The sequence below is a fragment of the Suncus etruscus genome, chromosome 1 (assembly GCF_024139225.1).
Source record: "Suncus etruscus isolate mSunEtr1 chromosome 1, mSunEtr1.pri.cur, whole genome shotgun sequence".
NCBI lineage: Eukaryota > Metazoa > Chordata > Mammalia > Eulipotyphla > Soricidae > Suncus > Suncus etruscus.
This window is the reverse complement of record NC_064848.1, coordinates 187,623,326-187,639,901: the sequence shown is the minus strand read 5'-3', so window position 1 is coordinate 187,639,901 and position 16,576 is coordinate 187,623,326. Positions and strand designations below refer to the sequence as shown.

Below are 16,576 nucleotides of genomic sequence, written 5' to 3'. Positions count from 1 at the left end.
AGGTATTCCCCAAAAAAGATGCCATCGGGAAGCTCTCAGGAAAGCCACCACCCCCTCCCCAAAGCCTGGCTTGTCAGCTAAGAGTAGACAGACAGACAGACCTGCATACAGAAATGCACCTCACAGATAGACTAACAACACGTCCCCCAAGATGGCTCCAAGCATCATCCAGAACCCACACAGCCACAACACCACATGGCCTGCAAGCAAAGGCAGACACACCCCTCACCCAGCCCTGCCGCCAGAGTTGCGGGGCTTCGTGCGCTGCCCGGCCCGACCCTGGCACTCACATTCCTTGGACATGCCCACTTCGAAGCACTTCTGCAGCCGGCAGTACTGGCAGCGGTTGCGGGTCACCTTGTTGATGATGCAGTTCTTGTCCCGGTGGCACGTGTACACCATGTTCTTCTGGATGCTGCGGCGGAAGAAGCCCTGGGATGGGCAGGAGGGGTCAGGCCAGCCGCCCCATGTGCAGCCCACCCGCTTGGGCCCATCCCCAGCTCTGCCCGTGCCCTCTCTGAGCAGGCCAGCTTAGGGAAGGTCTCTGGGCATCCCTTCACAGAACTGGCTTCCTCCCCTAGGAAAAGCACTGCTGGGGGGTGGAGGGGGCAGAAGTAGGGGTGGGGGCAGCAAGCCAGAGCATAAAAAGAGGTGGCAGCCCTGCAAGCTGGTGACCTCACTCATGGGCACACCAGTCATCCAGGTTAGAAGGAGCCCGTCTGATTCAGGAACCTGCCTATACACTGATCTATATGTGCTTTGATCTGAGTGTCCTTTTTTTTCCTTTTTATTAAGTTATTTTGGGTTTTGGGCCACACCCAGCGGCAGCGCTCAGAGGTTACTCCTGGTTCTGTGCTCAGAAATCACTACTGGGGGGCCGGGCGGTGGCGCTAAAGGTAAGGTGCCTGCCTTGCCTGCGCTAGCCTCGGACGGACCTGGGTTCGATCCCCCAGCGTCCCATATGGTCCCCCAAGCCAGGAGCAACTTCTGAGCGCATAGCCAGGAGTAACCCCTGAGCGTCACCGGGTGTGGCCCAAAATAACCAAAAAAAAAAAAAAAAAAAAAAGAAATCACTACTGGGATGCCAGGGATTGAACCCAGGTGTGTCCTGGGTCGACTGTATGCAAGGCAAATGCCCTACTGCTGTGCTATCACTCTAACCCTTTCTTCCCCTTCTTATTTTATTTTGTTTTATTTTTTTTGGTTTTTGGGCCACACCTGGTGACCCTCAGGGGTTACTCCTGGCTCTGCACTCAGAAATCGCTCCTGGCTTGGGGGACCTTATGGGACACCGGGGGATCGAACCATCCTAGGTCATGCAAATGCAATGCAAATGCCCTACCACTGTGCCACCACGCTGGCCCCTCTTCCCCTTCTTTTTGGTCACAATTAACAGTGCTCAGGACTTATGCTAGACTCTGTGCTCACCCCTAATGATACTGGGGGACCATATGGGATGCCGGGAGATTGAGCCCTGGTCAGTTGTATGCAAGGTAAGCACCCTACCGGCAGGTACTATTACTCGGGCCCATTCGCATGTACACTCATCCCAGACAGACCCGCCAGGGCAGTGGCTCTGTGGTCTGACAGACTGACCAGGAACCAATGAGAAACAAGCAGACACTCCTAGATGAGCCCCCCTAAGCTATGCAGCCTCTGAATGCCTGCCCCTGGAGAACAGGAAGCAGGAATGGTGGCTCTGGGGAGAGTTGATTGGGAAGGTGGCCAGCACCGCTGAGCATCCCGGAGCCCAGTGTGTCCCAGGGAGAGCCAGCCAGACACTGGGGAGCCACAGCCTGCACCTGAAGGAGAAGCCGAGGCGGGGCGCCAGGCTGCCATGGAGAGGCTGAGGCAGGGCCCCGAGGGCAGGCCTCCTGGGTCTCGGGCCAAGAGTCGGCCAAGAGTCGCTCTGCAGCCAGCTAACCATGGCAACACGGGCAGCGGTGGCAGCGCTGGCGCATGCCCTGCCAGCTGGAGGATGGAGACAGGGAAAGCAACTCTGCAGGAGGGACCTGGGGGATCCTGTCCATGGGGGGGGGGGCACTGCAGGCTTCCCTTCTCCTGGAAAGCTACTCCATCCCTCTGCAGAGAAGCAAGAGCAAGTCCATTTTGGGACTGCCCTCCACCCTGCCAAGGGTCCAGGATGTAGCAGGGGGAACCGTCCGGTCCACTCACCTTGCAGCCCTCACAGGCGCTGACCCCATAGTGGTAGCCGGAGGACTTATCTTGACAGACAAAGCAAGGCTTGTATATGCGGGGGAGGGGTGGCGGTGAGGGGGGACTGGGCACAATCTCCTCGGAGCTGCTGCTCTGGGTCTCGATGGCTGCAAAGAGCAGAGGGGCAAGATGGTTAGGGACCTCCAACATTCTCCCCACAACACAGCTCCCCCCCACCCCCGCAGGAGTCAAACCTGCAAGGACAGTCTCAGAGAAGCCGGGACTTCTGGGCACTGAGGCTGCCAACCAAACCTCCCCCACCCCATCATTCCTGTCTGTTTCCCCAGGACCCCACCTTCAAAACCAGTAGGACCAGATTATAAAACTCAAGATTCTTCTGTGGACATAACTGCATCTGGGGGCGGGGAGTTACGGGAATAGGAGGGGGTGTCAGTCACTTGCAAAGATCTGGTCTGGGGGGTATCCCCAACCCACCCACCCCCAGAGTCCCTGAGTGAGGAAGGAGTTAAGGCCCAAAGCAGAGGACAAGAGCAGGGGGCAGAGGAAGCTGGGGTCAACAGGATATTCACAGCGGCCACTCCCCCACCCTCTCCACTTCCGCTCCCCCCACCACTTAGCCGCCACAGCCCCTCCCTCCACCCCAACCAGCCCTGGGACAGCGGACCCCTGGCAGGGCTGGGGCCACAGAGCAGCAATGCAGGGCAGAGCCTTCCTGAGAGAAGTAGAGGACTCCTGGACACAGGAAGCAAAGTCCCCATGAGCCCCGGAAACCCACGACTGGGGTGCCTGTCTGGGGAAGCAGCTTGACAAAGGGGGTCTGTTCCCATCAATGGTCGGTCTGTCTGGCCTCAATACTCTGTCCGGGTGACCCCCCCCCCCTTCTAGCTCCTCAGCATCAAGAGGGCAACCAGAAGGGGTGACCCAGCCAGTGGGGGCAGCGCCCTGTGTCTGTCACCCCAGAGCTGCACTGGAAGTGGGGCCTGTCTGCACCCGAAGTCCAGGGACCACTAAGCCTCCAGACTCACTGCTGAATGCACCTGTCAGGGGCCAAGAAGGGCTGCAGGGCCTCCATGCTGTGGCCACCCACCTCAGCACCCCAGGGCCCACATGTGGTAGGGTCCCACAGAACTTCCGTCCCCGCCAAGTCCAGCTCAGGCACCACAAGGTGCCCTAAACAACATAGCACAAAACCTCCAGCACAGCACAGCCTGGAAGAGCCCCTGCTAGGTGTGGGCCCCTCTGGGGTCTGAGAAGCGGTGGGACAGGGGAGAGACCTGTGCATGGACACCAGATCTGGGGGTGTTGTGGAGAAGCCTCACAGCTCCCTGGCACCCAGCCCCAGCAGGCATCCACTTCCCTGACCAGCTGCACCATCTTCTCCCCCCCTACCCACACTCCCCATCCCACCATGAAGAAAGCAGCTGGAAGAGTGGGGGGCCCATCCCCACAACCCGTACCCCAATACTCAGCAAGCTGCCCTGGCTGGAAGCCCCACCCCACGTGCTCCCTGGGACAGACAGGCAAGGCAGGAGAAAAAGGCCTGGTGGGAACAGCTGCTGGGGGGCCGCTTGGGGGGCCAGGGTGAGGCCAGGAGGCAGAGGGGTGAGCCACAAAGGAACCCTTTGTTGTGCTAACTTTTTCCAAGACGTAAAAGGAGTTAACAATAGACAATCCAGACTGGTGGGGGGTGTCAAGGACAGGGGGGGCCCTGGCTATGTCTCCATCCCCCAGAGGTTGAATGCATGACTCCCCCTTGCTTGCCCAGCCCTAACACAGAAAGCAGAGGGTCAGAGGGAGCTTCCGGGGTACAGAGTGGGGTGAAGGGCGAAAAGGGCGGGGTGCAGAGAGACTGGATGAGGATAAAGGGCACCAAGGCCCTGGATCCTAGAAAAGTGAGGTCCAGCCAGGGCAGACTGAGTGAGAGGGTGTGGGGTAAGTGGCTATGACCCTGGCTAGCTGGAGTTGGCCTCTTTCCAGCCCAACCCCAAAGCACCCCACCTCGGACAGGAGGCACGTCCCACCTGCAAGGCTGCAACTCTGCCCTTTGAACAGGCTGACCCCTTTCCCCCCTCCCACCCCCATCCAGGCCTCCAGCCAGCAAGGGGGGTGTGAAGGGGTGGACCCCAGGTCTGGGAGGGCCGGGCTGGGTACCCCACCACCCCAGCCCTCCCCTAGGCCCCACCCACAGGGAGCACCACACCTTCCCAGCTCAAAGTTCCAGCTCCGCCACGAAAGGCTGGAAGCGGCCCAGGAAGCTTGGGGTCCCCTCCCCCTAACCGTTCCCGCGGCGCAAAGCAGGGTCCCCCACACCCCAGCGCCCCAGAGGGCTCGAGGGCTCGCAGCGGGGCCGGTTTCCTGGAGGGGATCAGCAGGAAATCAGCCGGGCCCCCGGCCAGGGGTTCCCCTCCCAGCCCAGCTGCCGCTGATCCGCAGCCGCTCCCTTTGCAGCGCCCCGGGGGAGGGCCAGGCCGGGCCGGGCCGGGCTGGGGCTGGGTCGGGGGCGCGCGGGGCTCTCTTCCTCCGCCTTCCTCGAGCTGGGGTGCCCGGAAGCAGGGGGGGACCCTGCGCCCCCCGCCACGATAGCATCGCCCCTCCCCCGCCACGGGCATCCACGTGCTTCGCATTCTTGGACGTCTGCGAGCGAGCCGGCGGGGGCGGAGCGGTCAGCCCAGTGGGGGACAGATGGGGAGTCACATCCTGTGCACCCCTTGCCCTCGGGTGCAGCCCTGGGGGTGCAAGCAACGCGCACCGCTTTCCTCTACCCATTGCACTCCAGGTGGAGACTGGAGAGAATTGGGGTGCGGGGAGCAGAAGGGATCTTATCCCCCCCTGGCTCCTGGGGGTCCTTTCCAAGGTATCCCTCCATGATCACCACCACCCCGGACTCAGGGTCTTTGCTGGGCCCGGGGAAAGTGTCCCCAACAGTTGGTGTCCAGGACCCAGAAGACATTTGGGGTGCAGAAGCCCCCTAACGGGGTCAAGGGCGTCCTGGCCTGGCCTGGCCTCCACTTTCCCCTGGGCCCAGGCGCTGCCTCTGCGTCCTGGACCGGGCCTGGAGGAGGAGCTGGGCTGCGCCCGGTGCGAGGCCCGAGGAGGGTCCGCGGACACCCCTCAACTCTCCCGCAGCCAAAGTCAACTCAACGGCGCGCACGCCCCCTCCTCCCCGTCTGCGTCAGCAGCTCCCAACGGGGTGCGGGGCCGCGCCGGGCCAAAGGTCAGGGGGCAGGACAATGGGGAGGGTGGGGTGGGGTGAAGGGGGTGCAAGGAGCAGCGGGGCCGTCGGGCTGCACCTCCCCGCCCTCCTCCTCCTCCAGGAGCCAAGAGGGGTGTCCCCGAGCCTCCAGCGAGCTGCCAAACCCCACCTCCCCAGGGACCCGCTGCAGCCGCCTTCGGGGCGCACGGAAGAGCGGAGCCCGGCCGAGCGCCAGAGAAAGAAACCGGAGCTCTGGAACAATAACCCCCGAGCGCCCGCTTCCACCCAGGTACCCTGCTCCCGCGGGGCGGGCCCGGGCCGGCGCCCAGGTGTGCACCTCGGCACTCCCAGTTGCGCCCCCCGAGCAGGGGCCCGAGCCCAGACGGACGGCAGCATGGGCAGTGCCCCTCAGCGCCCGGGCCCCACCCCCAGGAGCAAACAGGGTAACAAAAGGACTCGCCTGCTTCAGAGTGGGACGGCGCGCACCTAACCCAACTCACCACCCCACAGAGAACCAAGGAATTGCGGGGTGGAAAAGGGGGTAAAGGGGGTCTGGGGTCTCCCTGCCGGGCAGAACCTCCAACTCCTAGGACAGAAGCTTCAAAGGTCCCAGCCAAGTGGCAACCGAGATCTGGGCCGGGGCAACGGCCAGGAGGCCAGTGCGGTGCCCGCCGGTGTCCCCTCCTGCCACGCCCCGTGCCAACACCGACACAGGACAAGGGCGCTCCGCCACCTGCCTCGAATGCCAGCAGAGCGGAGGCTGGGGCCCTCCCCCAGGCTGGGGCAGAGGTGGGACCTGAGGACGAGGCCCCTCCTCCTGGGAACGGGAGAGCCCGCAGGTCGGACTTTCACCCCACCTTGCAGAACCCCGGAAAGGGCCCGGGCGCATGGTAGGCAGCTTTGGGCTGCAAGCGAGCAAGCAAGGTACAAACCGGGGGTGCAGGTAGCCGGTGTGCCTCCTGGTGGGACTCTTGAACAAAATGTTTCCTGAACCCCCAAACACCCCTCACACACACACACACACACACACACACACACACACACACACACACACATACATACACGGCTGGGCGCCCACAATAGGAGAGAAGACGAGGCCGGTACCTACAGTGGTTTGAGCCATTCCAAAGCGAAGTCCGGAGCGGGGTGGAGTAGGGGCCGGGGGCGGGGAGCCCGTTCTCGGGGATCAGACAGGCCCGGTTCTGGTTATAGAAATCCACCACGAGGAAGGGGCTGGGGGTGGGCGCGAGGCCCCCCACTTCCACGCTCTCGTACATCTTCCCCGGGCAGCGCCGCGGAGAGTCCGGCCGGGCCCGGGAGCCGCACGCGCCGCGTCCCCCACCCGCTCAGTCGGCCGGCGGCGCCATCCGTGAGGGCGGCTGCAGGGGGGCGCGGGCAAAGGCCCCCCCAAGATGCCGCCCGCCGCCCCGAAGTCCCGCCGCGTCCAAGCGGCCGCCGATTCCTCTGCCGGTCCCGGGTGGAAAGCGGGGAAGTTGCGTGCGTGCGCGCGCGCGCGCGGGCCGGCGCTTGGAGGTCTTGGGGGTGTCTCCAAAATGCTCCCCAAAAATGCACGGCGAGGAGCGCGGGCGGGACTCGGCGGCTTCACCTCGAGGGGGTTCCCGGCTCTGCAAGACTCATGCTGGCGTCCCAGGCCCAGGCCCGCGGGTCCCCGAGTCGGCCTGCGGGGGGCGGGCTCGTGCGCCCGCCTGGGGTGTCACCGGGCACTTCCTCCTCCCCGGCCGGCCTGCTGGGGCTCCCGGGCTTCTCCGGGCCGGGTTGGGGCGAGGATTCCGGCCGAGGGTGGGGACCCCCGCGTGCCCAAGTGCGTGCTTGCGGCTCCGCCTCCGCCGCCGGGCCGCGAGGCTGCGGGGGCGCACTGGGTCTCCCGCGGTGCGCGCCCCGGGTTCCCCCACCACCACTACCAGGATCCCCCCCCCCCAACAGGGACGCCCCCTCCTCGGCACTCCCACCCCCGATCCTCCGCCCAGTCCCGTCCAGGCGCCGCCCCTGGCTTAACCCTCTCCCCTCCGGACGGACGGGCAGCCACTGCAAGCCAAAGGCTGGGAACTGGGAGGCGGGGTGCGGAGGGAGGGAAGCTCGGGAAGGGGAGGAGAGAAGAGGGGAAGGAAGGAAGGAAGGAAGGAGGATCGCACGCCCAAGGAGAGGTACAGGAGTCCGGATCGAGGCCGGGGGGGGCACTTGGGAGGATGGGGGTCCGAGGCTGGCACGCACCCACCCACCCACACACTCTTATCAGCCACTTCTGCATTTTTGGTCAAGCCCAGATCTGGGTCTATCCCAACAGAGGGGTGCGGCGGAAAAGATGGGTCCCGATGTGTCTTCTCTCTCCCACCCCAAAAATGCATCTCACCACCCCCCAAGCCCCAGGCCCCGGGCCTCATTTGCCTAATGCAATGCGGCTGAACTCTCCCTGAACCCGCCTGGCGGCGCCTCACCTCCGGGTGACCCACCCATTGCTGCCCGTGACATCACCCGCTCGCCTGCCCGCCCGCGGGGCTCGCTGGCTGGGCCCCCAAGTTCCCTGCCCTCGGCCCAGCCCCCTGGGAGATGCACCCAGCACCGTGGATGCAGGAGGCCATATAGGCCAGGGTGCATGCATGCACGTGGTCAAGGGATAGCATCCTGAAGACGGTGGACCGGGTAGTCCCCAGACATGACACCATGCTGCAAGGCGCAGTGTCGGAATGAGACACCAGGCTTGTGTCATTGTCTGTGACATCATGTATGACTCCAGCCGTCTGCCGCAACGCTGCTGTTTGGCCCCTCCACGCTCTGCTCTGCGTGTTTCCGGCCAGCCAAGCCCCGCCCAAGGGTGTTTGGGGGGGTGGGTAGGTACCCACCCTGTCCAGTCCTGGAGAAAGGCGAAGAGAGGCTTCCTCCTGGAAGCCCTGGGGATGCCTGTTTCATTGGAAGACAGGTTGGCTGGGTCCAGAGAGGAGGGAATGGTCCTGGAACCCTATTATGTCCCCCCATCACTTGAACTCCCATTCTAAAAATGGATGCGAATTTCCACACTTCCTGAAGAGAACCTTCCATAAATGCTAGGTTTTATATATAACATATATGCATCTGTGTGTATATATAGCCATTTAATCCATATGTAACTCCAGAGGTAAGGAAGCATTATTATTTTACAAATGAAGAAAATGAAGTCTCAGTAAAGCTAAGTGCAGTGCTTAAGAGCACGCAAGCCACCAAGTCCATACTCCCACCTGAAACCTTTCAGGGCACCCTGACCTCCTCTCTAAGGCCACTCTCCGGTGAGCCTGCCCCTGCAGATCTTTGGAACAGCAACAGCCATTAGGCAAATAATCACATGCATTTAATTGCAAACTAAGATAAATGGCATTATGATGCAAGCATTTGTGTGCTTTGAAGAATTTCTGCAAGTACCTTCCATTTAGCTTGAAGGGTCCCGGGAAGACCTCAAAGACTTAAAGAGTAAAAGTTAAGCAAAGAAGAGGAAGAAGCGACCACCCAGGAAGGGAGTAGGTGCTTTGCTCCTGGGGCTTCTGAAGCTGCTAAATTGATTCAAGTTGCTGCCAGATGACTAGGAGAGGTGGAGCATAAAATTCATGCTGAAAGGTGAGGTCTCCCAGCACCACTGAGGACAGAACCAGAAGAGGACCCTGACACCTTTATTTTGGTTTTTTTTTTTTTTTTTTGGTTTTTGGGCCACACCCGGCGGTGCTCAGGGGTTACTCCTGGCTGTCTGCTCAGAAATAGCTCCTGGCAGGCACGGGGGACCATATGGGACACCGGGATTCGAACCAACCACCTTTGGTCCTGGATCGGCTGCTTGCAAGGCAAACACCGCTGTGCTGTCTCTCCGGGCCCACCCTGACACCTTTAACCTCCCCCTCCAAGAAAAGAAAAAGAAAAGGGTGCAACAACACCGGCTAGTGAGAATGGAGAGAGAGTGGTAAAGCCACAGCTTCAGATCCTTTTGGTCCTTCTGGTCACCAGGAGTGACCCCTGAGCACAACTGTGTGTGACTAGGAAAAATTATAAAGACCAGACTGAAAATGGAGCTGAGCTCACTGGCTCAAGAAGACTTTGGGGGTTGTGGAGAGATAACATGGAGGTTAAGGCGTTTGCCTTGCATCCTTGCATGCAGAAGGACAGTGGTTAGAATCCCGGCATCCCCTATGGTCCCCTGAGCCTGCCAGGAGCGATTTCTGGTTGTTTTGTTTTGGGGGGCCACACCGTTTGACGCTCAGGGGTTACTCCTGGCTATGTGCTCAGAAATCACCCCTGGCTTGGGGGGACCATATGGGATGCCGTGGGATCGGATCGAACCTCGGTCTGTCCTATGCTAGCGCTTGCAAGGCAGACACCTTACCTCTAGTGCCACCTTCCCGGCCCAGCCAGGAGCAATTTCTGAGCGTAGAGTCAAGAGTAACTCCTGAGGCCGGAGGGCCGGAGAGATAGCACAGCGGTGTTTGCCTTGCAAGCAGCCGATCCAGGACCTAAGGTGGTTGATTCAAATCCTGGCATCCCATATGGTCCCCCGTGCCTGCCAGGAGCTTTCTGAGCAGAGAGCCAGGAGTAACCCCTGAGCACCGTCGGGTGAGACCCAAAAACCAAAAAACAGAGCCAGGAGTCACCCATGAGCATTGTGGGGTGTGGCCAATAACAAACAAACAAAAAAAAATCAAGACTTTGGGGGTTGGAGAGATAATAAGGGGGTTAAGGCGCTTGCCTCACACATAGTCGACCTCACACACACACACCCCAGACACACACAGAGAGCTTACACAGAGGCAGGAGTGAATCCTGACTTCCACCGGGAAGACAAACAGACAAAAAAACAACTTGAATTTCATCTAAGATACTGAGAGGACAGAGACATAGCTTCATTGTTTTAGAGCTGCATGCAGAAGCCGGGGTTCAGTCCCCGGTACACCATGGCTCCCCGAGCACCATTAGAAGAGGCTTCCAAGTTTGGATGTGGCCAAAGTTTTTTGGGGGTAAGGGGCATGCCACAAAGCGCTGCTCAAGGCTTTGGTTTTTTTCTCTCCCATGTCTCCTCCATTTACAATACAAACCAGGCAAAAAGAACCTGGGCTGAGGTGTATAAGGGGTGCATTTACTGTGCCTCCTCTTTTTATAACTTCAAAGTAAAGAACACAGCCTGTGGTAAGCACCAGGAGGCCAAGGCTTACTCTGACTCTGCTCTCAGGAATCATTCCTGGTAGGCGCAAGGTGTCATATGGGATGCCAGAAGTGAAACCCATGTCTGCTGCGTGCAAGGCAAGAGTCCTACCCACCGTACTATTGCTCTAGGCTCCATTAAGTGGTTTTTTTTGTTTTTTGTTTTTTTGGTTTTTGGGCCACACCCGGCGGTGCTCAGGGGTGACTCCTGGCTGTCTGCTCAGAAATAGTTCCTGGCAGGCACGGGGGACCATATGGGACACCGGGATTCGAACCAACCACCTTTGGTCCTGGATCGGCTGCTTGCAAGGCAAACGCCGCTGTGCTATCTCTCCGGGCCCTAAATGGGTTAATTTATATAAAAAAAAAAAGAAGAAGAAGAAGAAGAGGAGGAGGAGGAGGAGGAGGAGGAGGAGGAGGAGGAGGAGGAGGAGAAGAAGGAGAAGGAGAAGGAGAAGGAGAAGGAGAAGGAGAAGGAGAAGGAGAAGGAGAAGGAGAAGGAGAAGGAGAAGGAGAAGGAGAAGGAGAAGGAGAAGGAGAAGGAGAAGGAGAAGGAGAAGGAGAAGGAGAAGGAGAAGGAGAAGGAGAAGGAGAAGGAGAAGAAGAAGAAGAAGAAGAAGAAGAAGAAGAAGAAGAAGAAGAAGAAGAAGAAGAAGAAGAAGAAGAAGAAGAAAACTCCCAAGCAGAAGAGAGACAAAAATCTGACATCACAGGGTGACATTTTCCTAGCAGCTGTGTGAAACGAGAGTGGCAGGAGATGGGGGAGAAGCCTGTAAAGGCCTGGGCAGGACACAAGGGGCTTAAAGTGAGTTCACTGACTCAGAGCTATGGGGGAAGAGGAAGGAGTCAGCAAAGAAGGCTCTGGGGAACACTTGTGCAACCGCTGAGTTCCTGAGAAGGCAGAGGAGAGAAGTACACAGAGGGCCTGAGAGATAGCACCGTCGGTAGGGCACTTGCCTGGCAAGTGGCTGACCCAGGCTTGATCCCCATCATCACCTCATATCATGGTCCCCCAAGTCTTTCCAGGAATGTTTCCTGTGCTTAGAGCTACCAGTAAGCCCTGAGCACCACAGATGTGGCTCCAAACAAACAAAATCATAAAACAGCTTTTGAGCTAAAGAGACAGTACTGGGGTTAAGATGCCTTTTTTACACTTAACTAAGCCCAGTTTGATCCCTGGCATCCCATTTGGTCCCCTGAGCAAGGCCAGGAGTGACCCGAGTTCAGAGCCAGGAGTAAGCTCTGAGCCCCGCTGGGTGTAGCCCAAAAATAAAATGAGAGAAGTGAATAGAACATGGGCAGGTTAAGTTGGGGTGTGCAGACTGGACAGCTGTAGGGCATGTGAGGAACCACAGCCAGGGGGCTGCCTGCAGGTCTAGCAGTGGGCATCTCGCCCGGGTAGAAAGTACTTGGGTGGCATTCTTGGTGCCTGTCCTTCCGCATGACAGCGCTCCAGCCGGCCTTTGTATATGAGGCCCTGTGTGCACGGCTAAGAGCAACACCTCCGGTACCTCAAAGACCCTGCTAGGGGAATAGACAGGTCCCTGAGTTGGCAGCTCACAGCAGGAACACAGTGGGCAGAGGTCACTGCCTGGCAGTGCACTGAGTGTTGCCGGGGGTGGGGGGGGTTAAGGATCCACTGAAACTCAGGGAGGGCACAGGTAGGGCTCCATCCTTGAGGGACTCTGGGAGGAGTTGGTTGAAAAGGCTATTTGAGGGGCTGGAGAGATAGAACAGTGGTAGGGTATTTGCTTTGCACGCAGCCAACCCAGGATGGATGGTAGTTCAAATCCCGGCATCCCATATGGTCCCCTGAGCCTGCCAGAAGTGATTTCTGAGTGTAGAGCCAGGAGTAACCCCTGAGTGCTACCAGGTGTGATCCAAAAACCACGAAAGAAAAGAAAAGAGAGGGGCCGGGCGGTGGCGCTGGAGGTAAGGTGCCTGCCTTGCCTGCGCTAGCCTAGGACGGACCGCGGTTCGATCCCCCGGCGTCCCATATGGTCCCCCAAGAAACCAGGAGCAACTTCTGAGCGCATAGCCAGGAGTAACCCCTGAGCGTCACAGGGTGTGGCCCAAAAACCAAAAACAAAAAAAAAAAAAAAAAAAGAAAAGAAAAGAGAGAAGATGAAGGGAGGGGAGGGGAGGAAAAAAGAGAGGAGAAGAGAGGAGAGAAGAGAGGAGCAAGCTATTTGGGACAGGAGCAAGTCCATGGGACAGATGAGAGCAGAATAGGGTATTCAGAGGAAAGAAGGTGAGGCAGGGATAGAAGGGTCTCAGCTGTCTGTAGGCCTGTCCGCCCCAACTTCTCTGTCCATTCCCAGCAGCGCCTTTTGGACCTTTTAGGCTGGACTAAAACTGGCTCCCGCTGGTACCAGGCAGGCTCCCCACTCTCCCCAACCCTATCTGTAAGGGAGAATCAACAGAAAATCATGAGGTCTGGAGCCAGATGGACATGGGGTCCCAGTATAGTATGGCCACCCCCCGCAGACAATGCTGGGCTGCAAAGCCCTGGCTGGCAGGGCTCTCGAGGGCTCCTGAAGACTACTTGAAGCTTGCGCAGTTCTAAGCAGCAGGCAAAACAGGTCACCTCGGCCTCTGAGCAATATGCCCAGGAGGGGACAGAGGAAGGGTTTGCTTTAAGGCAAAGGAAACAGGTGGAGGCTGGATAACCTGCCTGAGTCAGGCAGGCCCCAGCCAGGACAGCAGCCTTTTCCTGCAAGGTTTAAGGAGCTTGCCTTTGCAGGCAGCCAACAAGAGTTCAGTGCTGGCACCGCCAGGCGTGATCCCTGAGCACAGAGCTGGCAGTGAGCCCTTGAACTCCGCTGCTTGTGGCCCCAAACAAACAAAGAGCAGCCCTTGAAGGCTCTCCTGGAGGATTATGGAGGGTGGACGTTGGGACCTGCGAGCTGCCAGAGCTCCGTCACCCAGAATCCCAATAGAGAGGCAGGGCGCCTTTTTCTTTTTTTTTGGTTTTTTTTTTGGGGGGTCACACCGGGCAGCGCTCAGGGGTTACTCCTGGCTCTATGCTCAGAAATTGCTCCAGGCAGGCTCGGGGGACCATATGGGATCGAACTACTGTCCTTCTGCATGCAAGGCAAATGTCTTATCTCCATGCTATCTCTCTGGCCCCATGGGTGCCTTTTTCTGATCCTTCAAGACTACCCTGCACCCCAGCCTCACAGAGCAGGGAAGAAGGAGATGAGGGCACCCCCAGAGAGCCTCAGAGCCCAGCAAGGGAGCTTCCTCTTTCCTGCACAGCACAGGTGTCACGTTCCCTGAAGGCCGGTGGATAGGTCACTGGTCTTAACAGACTTGGAGAGGGGGTGGTCACCCCCATGGAGGGGTCCTGTGCTGAGGGTCCACTGCATTAGCATTATCACTCTGCCAGCACTGCTGGAGATCAAAGGTCTCGTTTTTCATTTCAAAACCCCATTTAAAAGTCTTGGCTGACTCTGCATCTTGGACCCCAGGAAAGGCGGGTGCAGGCAGGGCCCTCTTCAGGGTTAGTCCCTCCTATTGTCCAGGGGAAAAGAGGGCAGAGGGGAAGGAGGGAGGGAGGACTGAGAAAGGGCAGCGGGGAGAGGAGGCAAAGGAGAAGGGTACAGCCTGGCTCAGACCCTTTGGCCACTCCCCAGCCTCCCAGGACAGTCTGAGAATCTGAGGACTAAAAGTTGGCAGCGTCCCTTTAGGGGCTCCCAGCGGAGCTCCAACTTCCCTGCCCTCCTCTGGCCCCCATGAATGGAAACAAAATAGGTTAAGAACTGTGGCTTTTACACCCTGTTCCTACATTCATGTCCGCTCAGCTCAGTTGGGCCTCCGGGGGCTGCCTGCTGGGGGTGGCGGCGAGGGGTGTGCCCAGATTGTATCCGCAGCTTCCAGCACAGGATGCAACTCTGGCGGGGCCTGCTATCGCTGGGGCAGGCGTCCAGCCTTCAGGAGTCAAACACAGAAGAGGTGGGAGTGAAAGCCCTGTAAGAAACTACCTTGTGCCCTCTGGCCGGATGAGGTCAGGGCCCAAAGCTGAAGTGGGGTCTTAAGGAGATGGACTAGCCCCCCAAAGAAATGCTCCCCACTGTGCTCCTCAGCAACTGCCCCTAGGTGGGGGAAAACAGCCAATCCTTCCTCCCCCTAACCTCCCCCGCCCTGCCAACTGTTCCCTCCAGTGTCCTGGGGATCAAGTCCCCTCATCCAGTACTGCATTGGTAAGATTGTAAAAGGGGGCCCAGAGAGACAGGACAGCTGGGAAGACACTTGCTTTGTATGCAACTGACCCGGGTTCAATCCCCGGCATCCCAAATGATTGCCCAAGCCCTGCCAGGATGATTCTTGAGTGCAGAGCCAGGAGGAAGCCCTGAGCACCATAGGGTGTAAATGTGGCCCCTCAAATGAAAGACTTATAAAAGTCACAAGCTTGTGGGCTGGAGAGATAGCAGAGCAGAAGGCCATTTGCCTTGCATGCAGCTGATCCAGGACAGACGGTGGTTCGAATCCCGGCATCCCATATGGTCCCCTGTGCCTGCTAGGAGCGATTTCTGAGCATAGAGCCAGAAGTATCCCCTGAGCACCATTGGCTGTGACCCCCCCCCCAAATACAAAAATAAATAAATAGAACAGGCCACATCATGTGCCACTACATAGGCATAACTACACACTACCTCCCCTGACCTTCCCTGAGCTGGGCCCAGCTCCAAGTCAAGTTCCGGGATACCTGGGTCAGGTCACAAAGACTTGCTGAAAGGTGCTCGGTGATGAGGTCACATACCAAGCATCATAGCCCAGGAACTCCCAGGGCAAACCCCAAGTTGGTTCCCCTCCGCTGGAGCAGAGGTCAGAGACAACCCTGCTCCCTTCATACATTGACCCCCTTTCTGGATCTACTGTTCCCAAAACTCAACACAGTTGCTTATATATACACATATACACATATACACAATATACACATCACTCATCCCCATCAAATACACATAAAACTTGACATTTCTCATACACAGAACCCCAACTCTCCAGTGGACCCCCATTCTGGTTCCCAGAGACTGGGAGGGTTCCTAGCCCTCCCCACAAAGGCCTGGAGGCCAGCTCTGAAGTCCATCCAGGCCACCTGGGCTCTGAGGATTGCAGCCAGTACCCCAGATTCCTTCTCCCAGGGTATGAATGGGAGGAAGAGAGGTCTCCTACAAAGACGGGAATAGAGGAAGCTGGGGACGATGCACTGCATGTGGGAGGGAGGCCCAAGATCCATCCTACAAGCTCCATAAGGTTCCCTGATTGCCACAGAAGTGCACCTCAAAAAAGACAACAAAAAATAAAAGGGGAGGCCCCAGACAGATAGCACAGCGGTGTTTGCCTTGCAAGCAGCCGATCCAGGACCTAAGGTGGTTGGTTCGAATCCCTGTGTCCCATTTGGTCCCCCGTGCCTGCCAGGAGCTATTTCTGAGCAGACAGCCAGGAGTAACCCCTGAGCAACGCTGGGTGTGGCCCAAAAACCAAAAATAAATAAATAAAATAAAATAAAATAAAAGGGGACCAAAGAGATAGCACAGCAGGAAAGGTATTTATTTCCCTTGCACACAGCTGACCTGGGTTCAATCCCCAGCATCCTATATTATTCCCCAAGCCTGCCAAGAGTAATTTCTGAGTGCAGAGCCAGGAATAACTCCTGAGTGCCTGATTTTCTGGGGTGTGGCCCAAAAATAAAAAATAAATAAATAAATAAGTAAACGGGGTGGGGGGTGAGTCCAGAACCCATCCTAGCTCCCTGCAGGAAGGTGGGGCAGAGATGTCCTCTGAGAGGGAGGGGAGAGTGGGGGGGGGGGGCTCTCCCTCAGGGGTCCTCTCCCTCAGGAGAGTGGGGAGGGTAGCAGGGACTGACCAGGCCATGTCCCCAGAGATACTGATACGCCTTGCCAGCCCTGTAGGGAGGGACCACCTGGTCCTAGGAACAAGAGACAAGGTCAGCGAGAGGCTCAAAGGCTGCCCGTGGCTGAGGCGGTGGTGGGTGCGTGGGAGGGTGGAGGGAAATCCACAGGCTCT

The 16,576-nt window shown here is 58.3% G+C and overlaps 1 protein-coding gene and 1 non-coding gene across 4 annotated transcripts in view; both read right to left on the bottom strand.

Annotated features, from left to right (window-relative positions):
- Nucleotides 1-16,576, bottom strand: part of RARA (retinoic acid receptor alpha) — a 47,533-nt gene that overhangs the window by 7,476 nt on the left and 23,481 nt on the right. For 2 of the 3 annotated variants that reach the window (XM_049779743.1, XM_049779751.1), the window contains exons 3-4: nucleotides 2,176-2,324; nucleotides 291-432 (exon numbers count right to left, since the gene is read on the bottom strand). In XM_049779743.1, the coding sequence (XP_049635700.1) occupies nucleotides 291-432; nucleotides 2,176-2,324 (291 nt within the window). Of the gene's footprint in view, nucleotides 1-290; nucleotides 433-2,175; nucleotides 2,325-6,479; nucleotides 6,702-16,576 lie in introns of those variants that run through there. The other variant, XM_049779758.1, reaches the window with a different exon arrangement.
- LOC126032095 (small nucleolar RNA SNORA51) lies at nucleotides 10,413-10,548 on the bottom strand. The gene has a single exon (XR_007503816.1). It is a non-coding gene; the product is annotated as a small nucleolar RNA SNORA51 (small nucleolar RNA).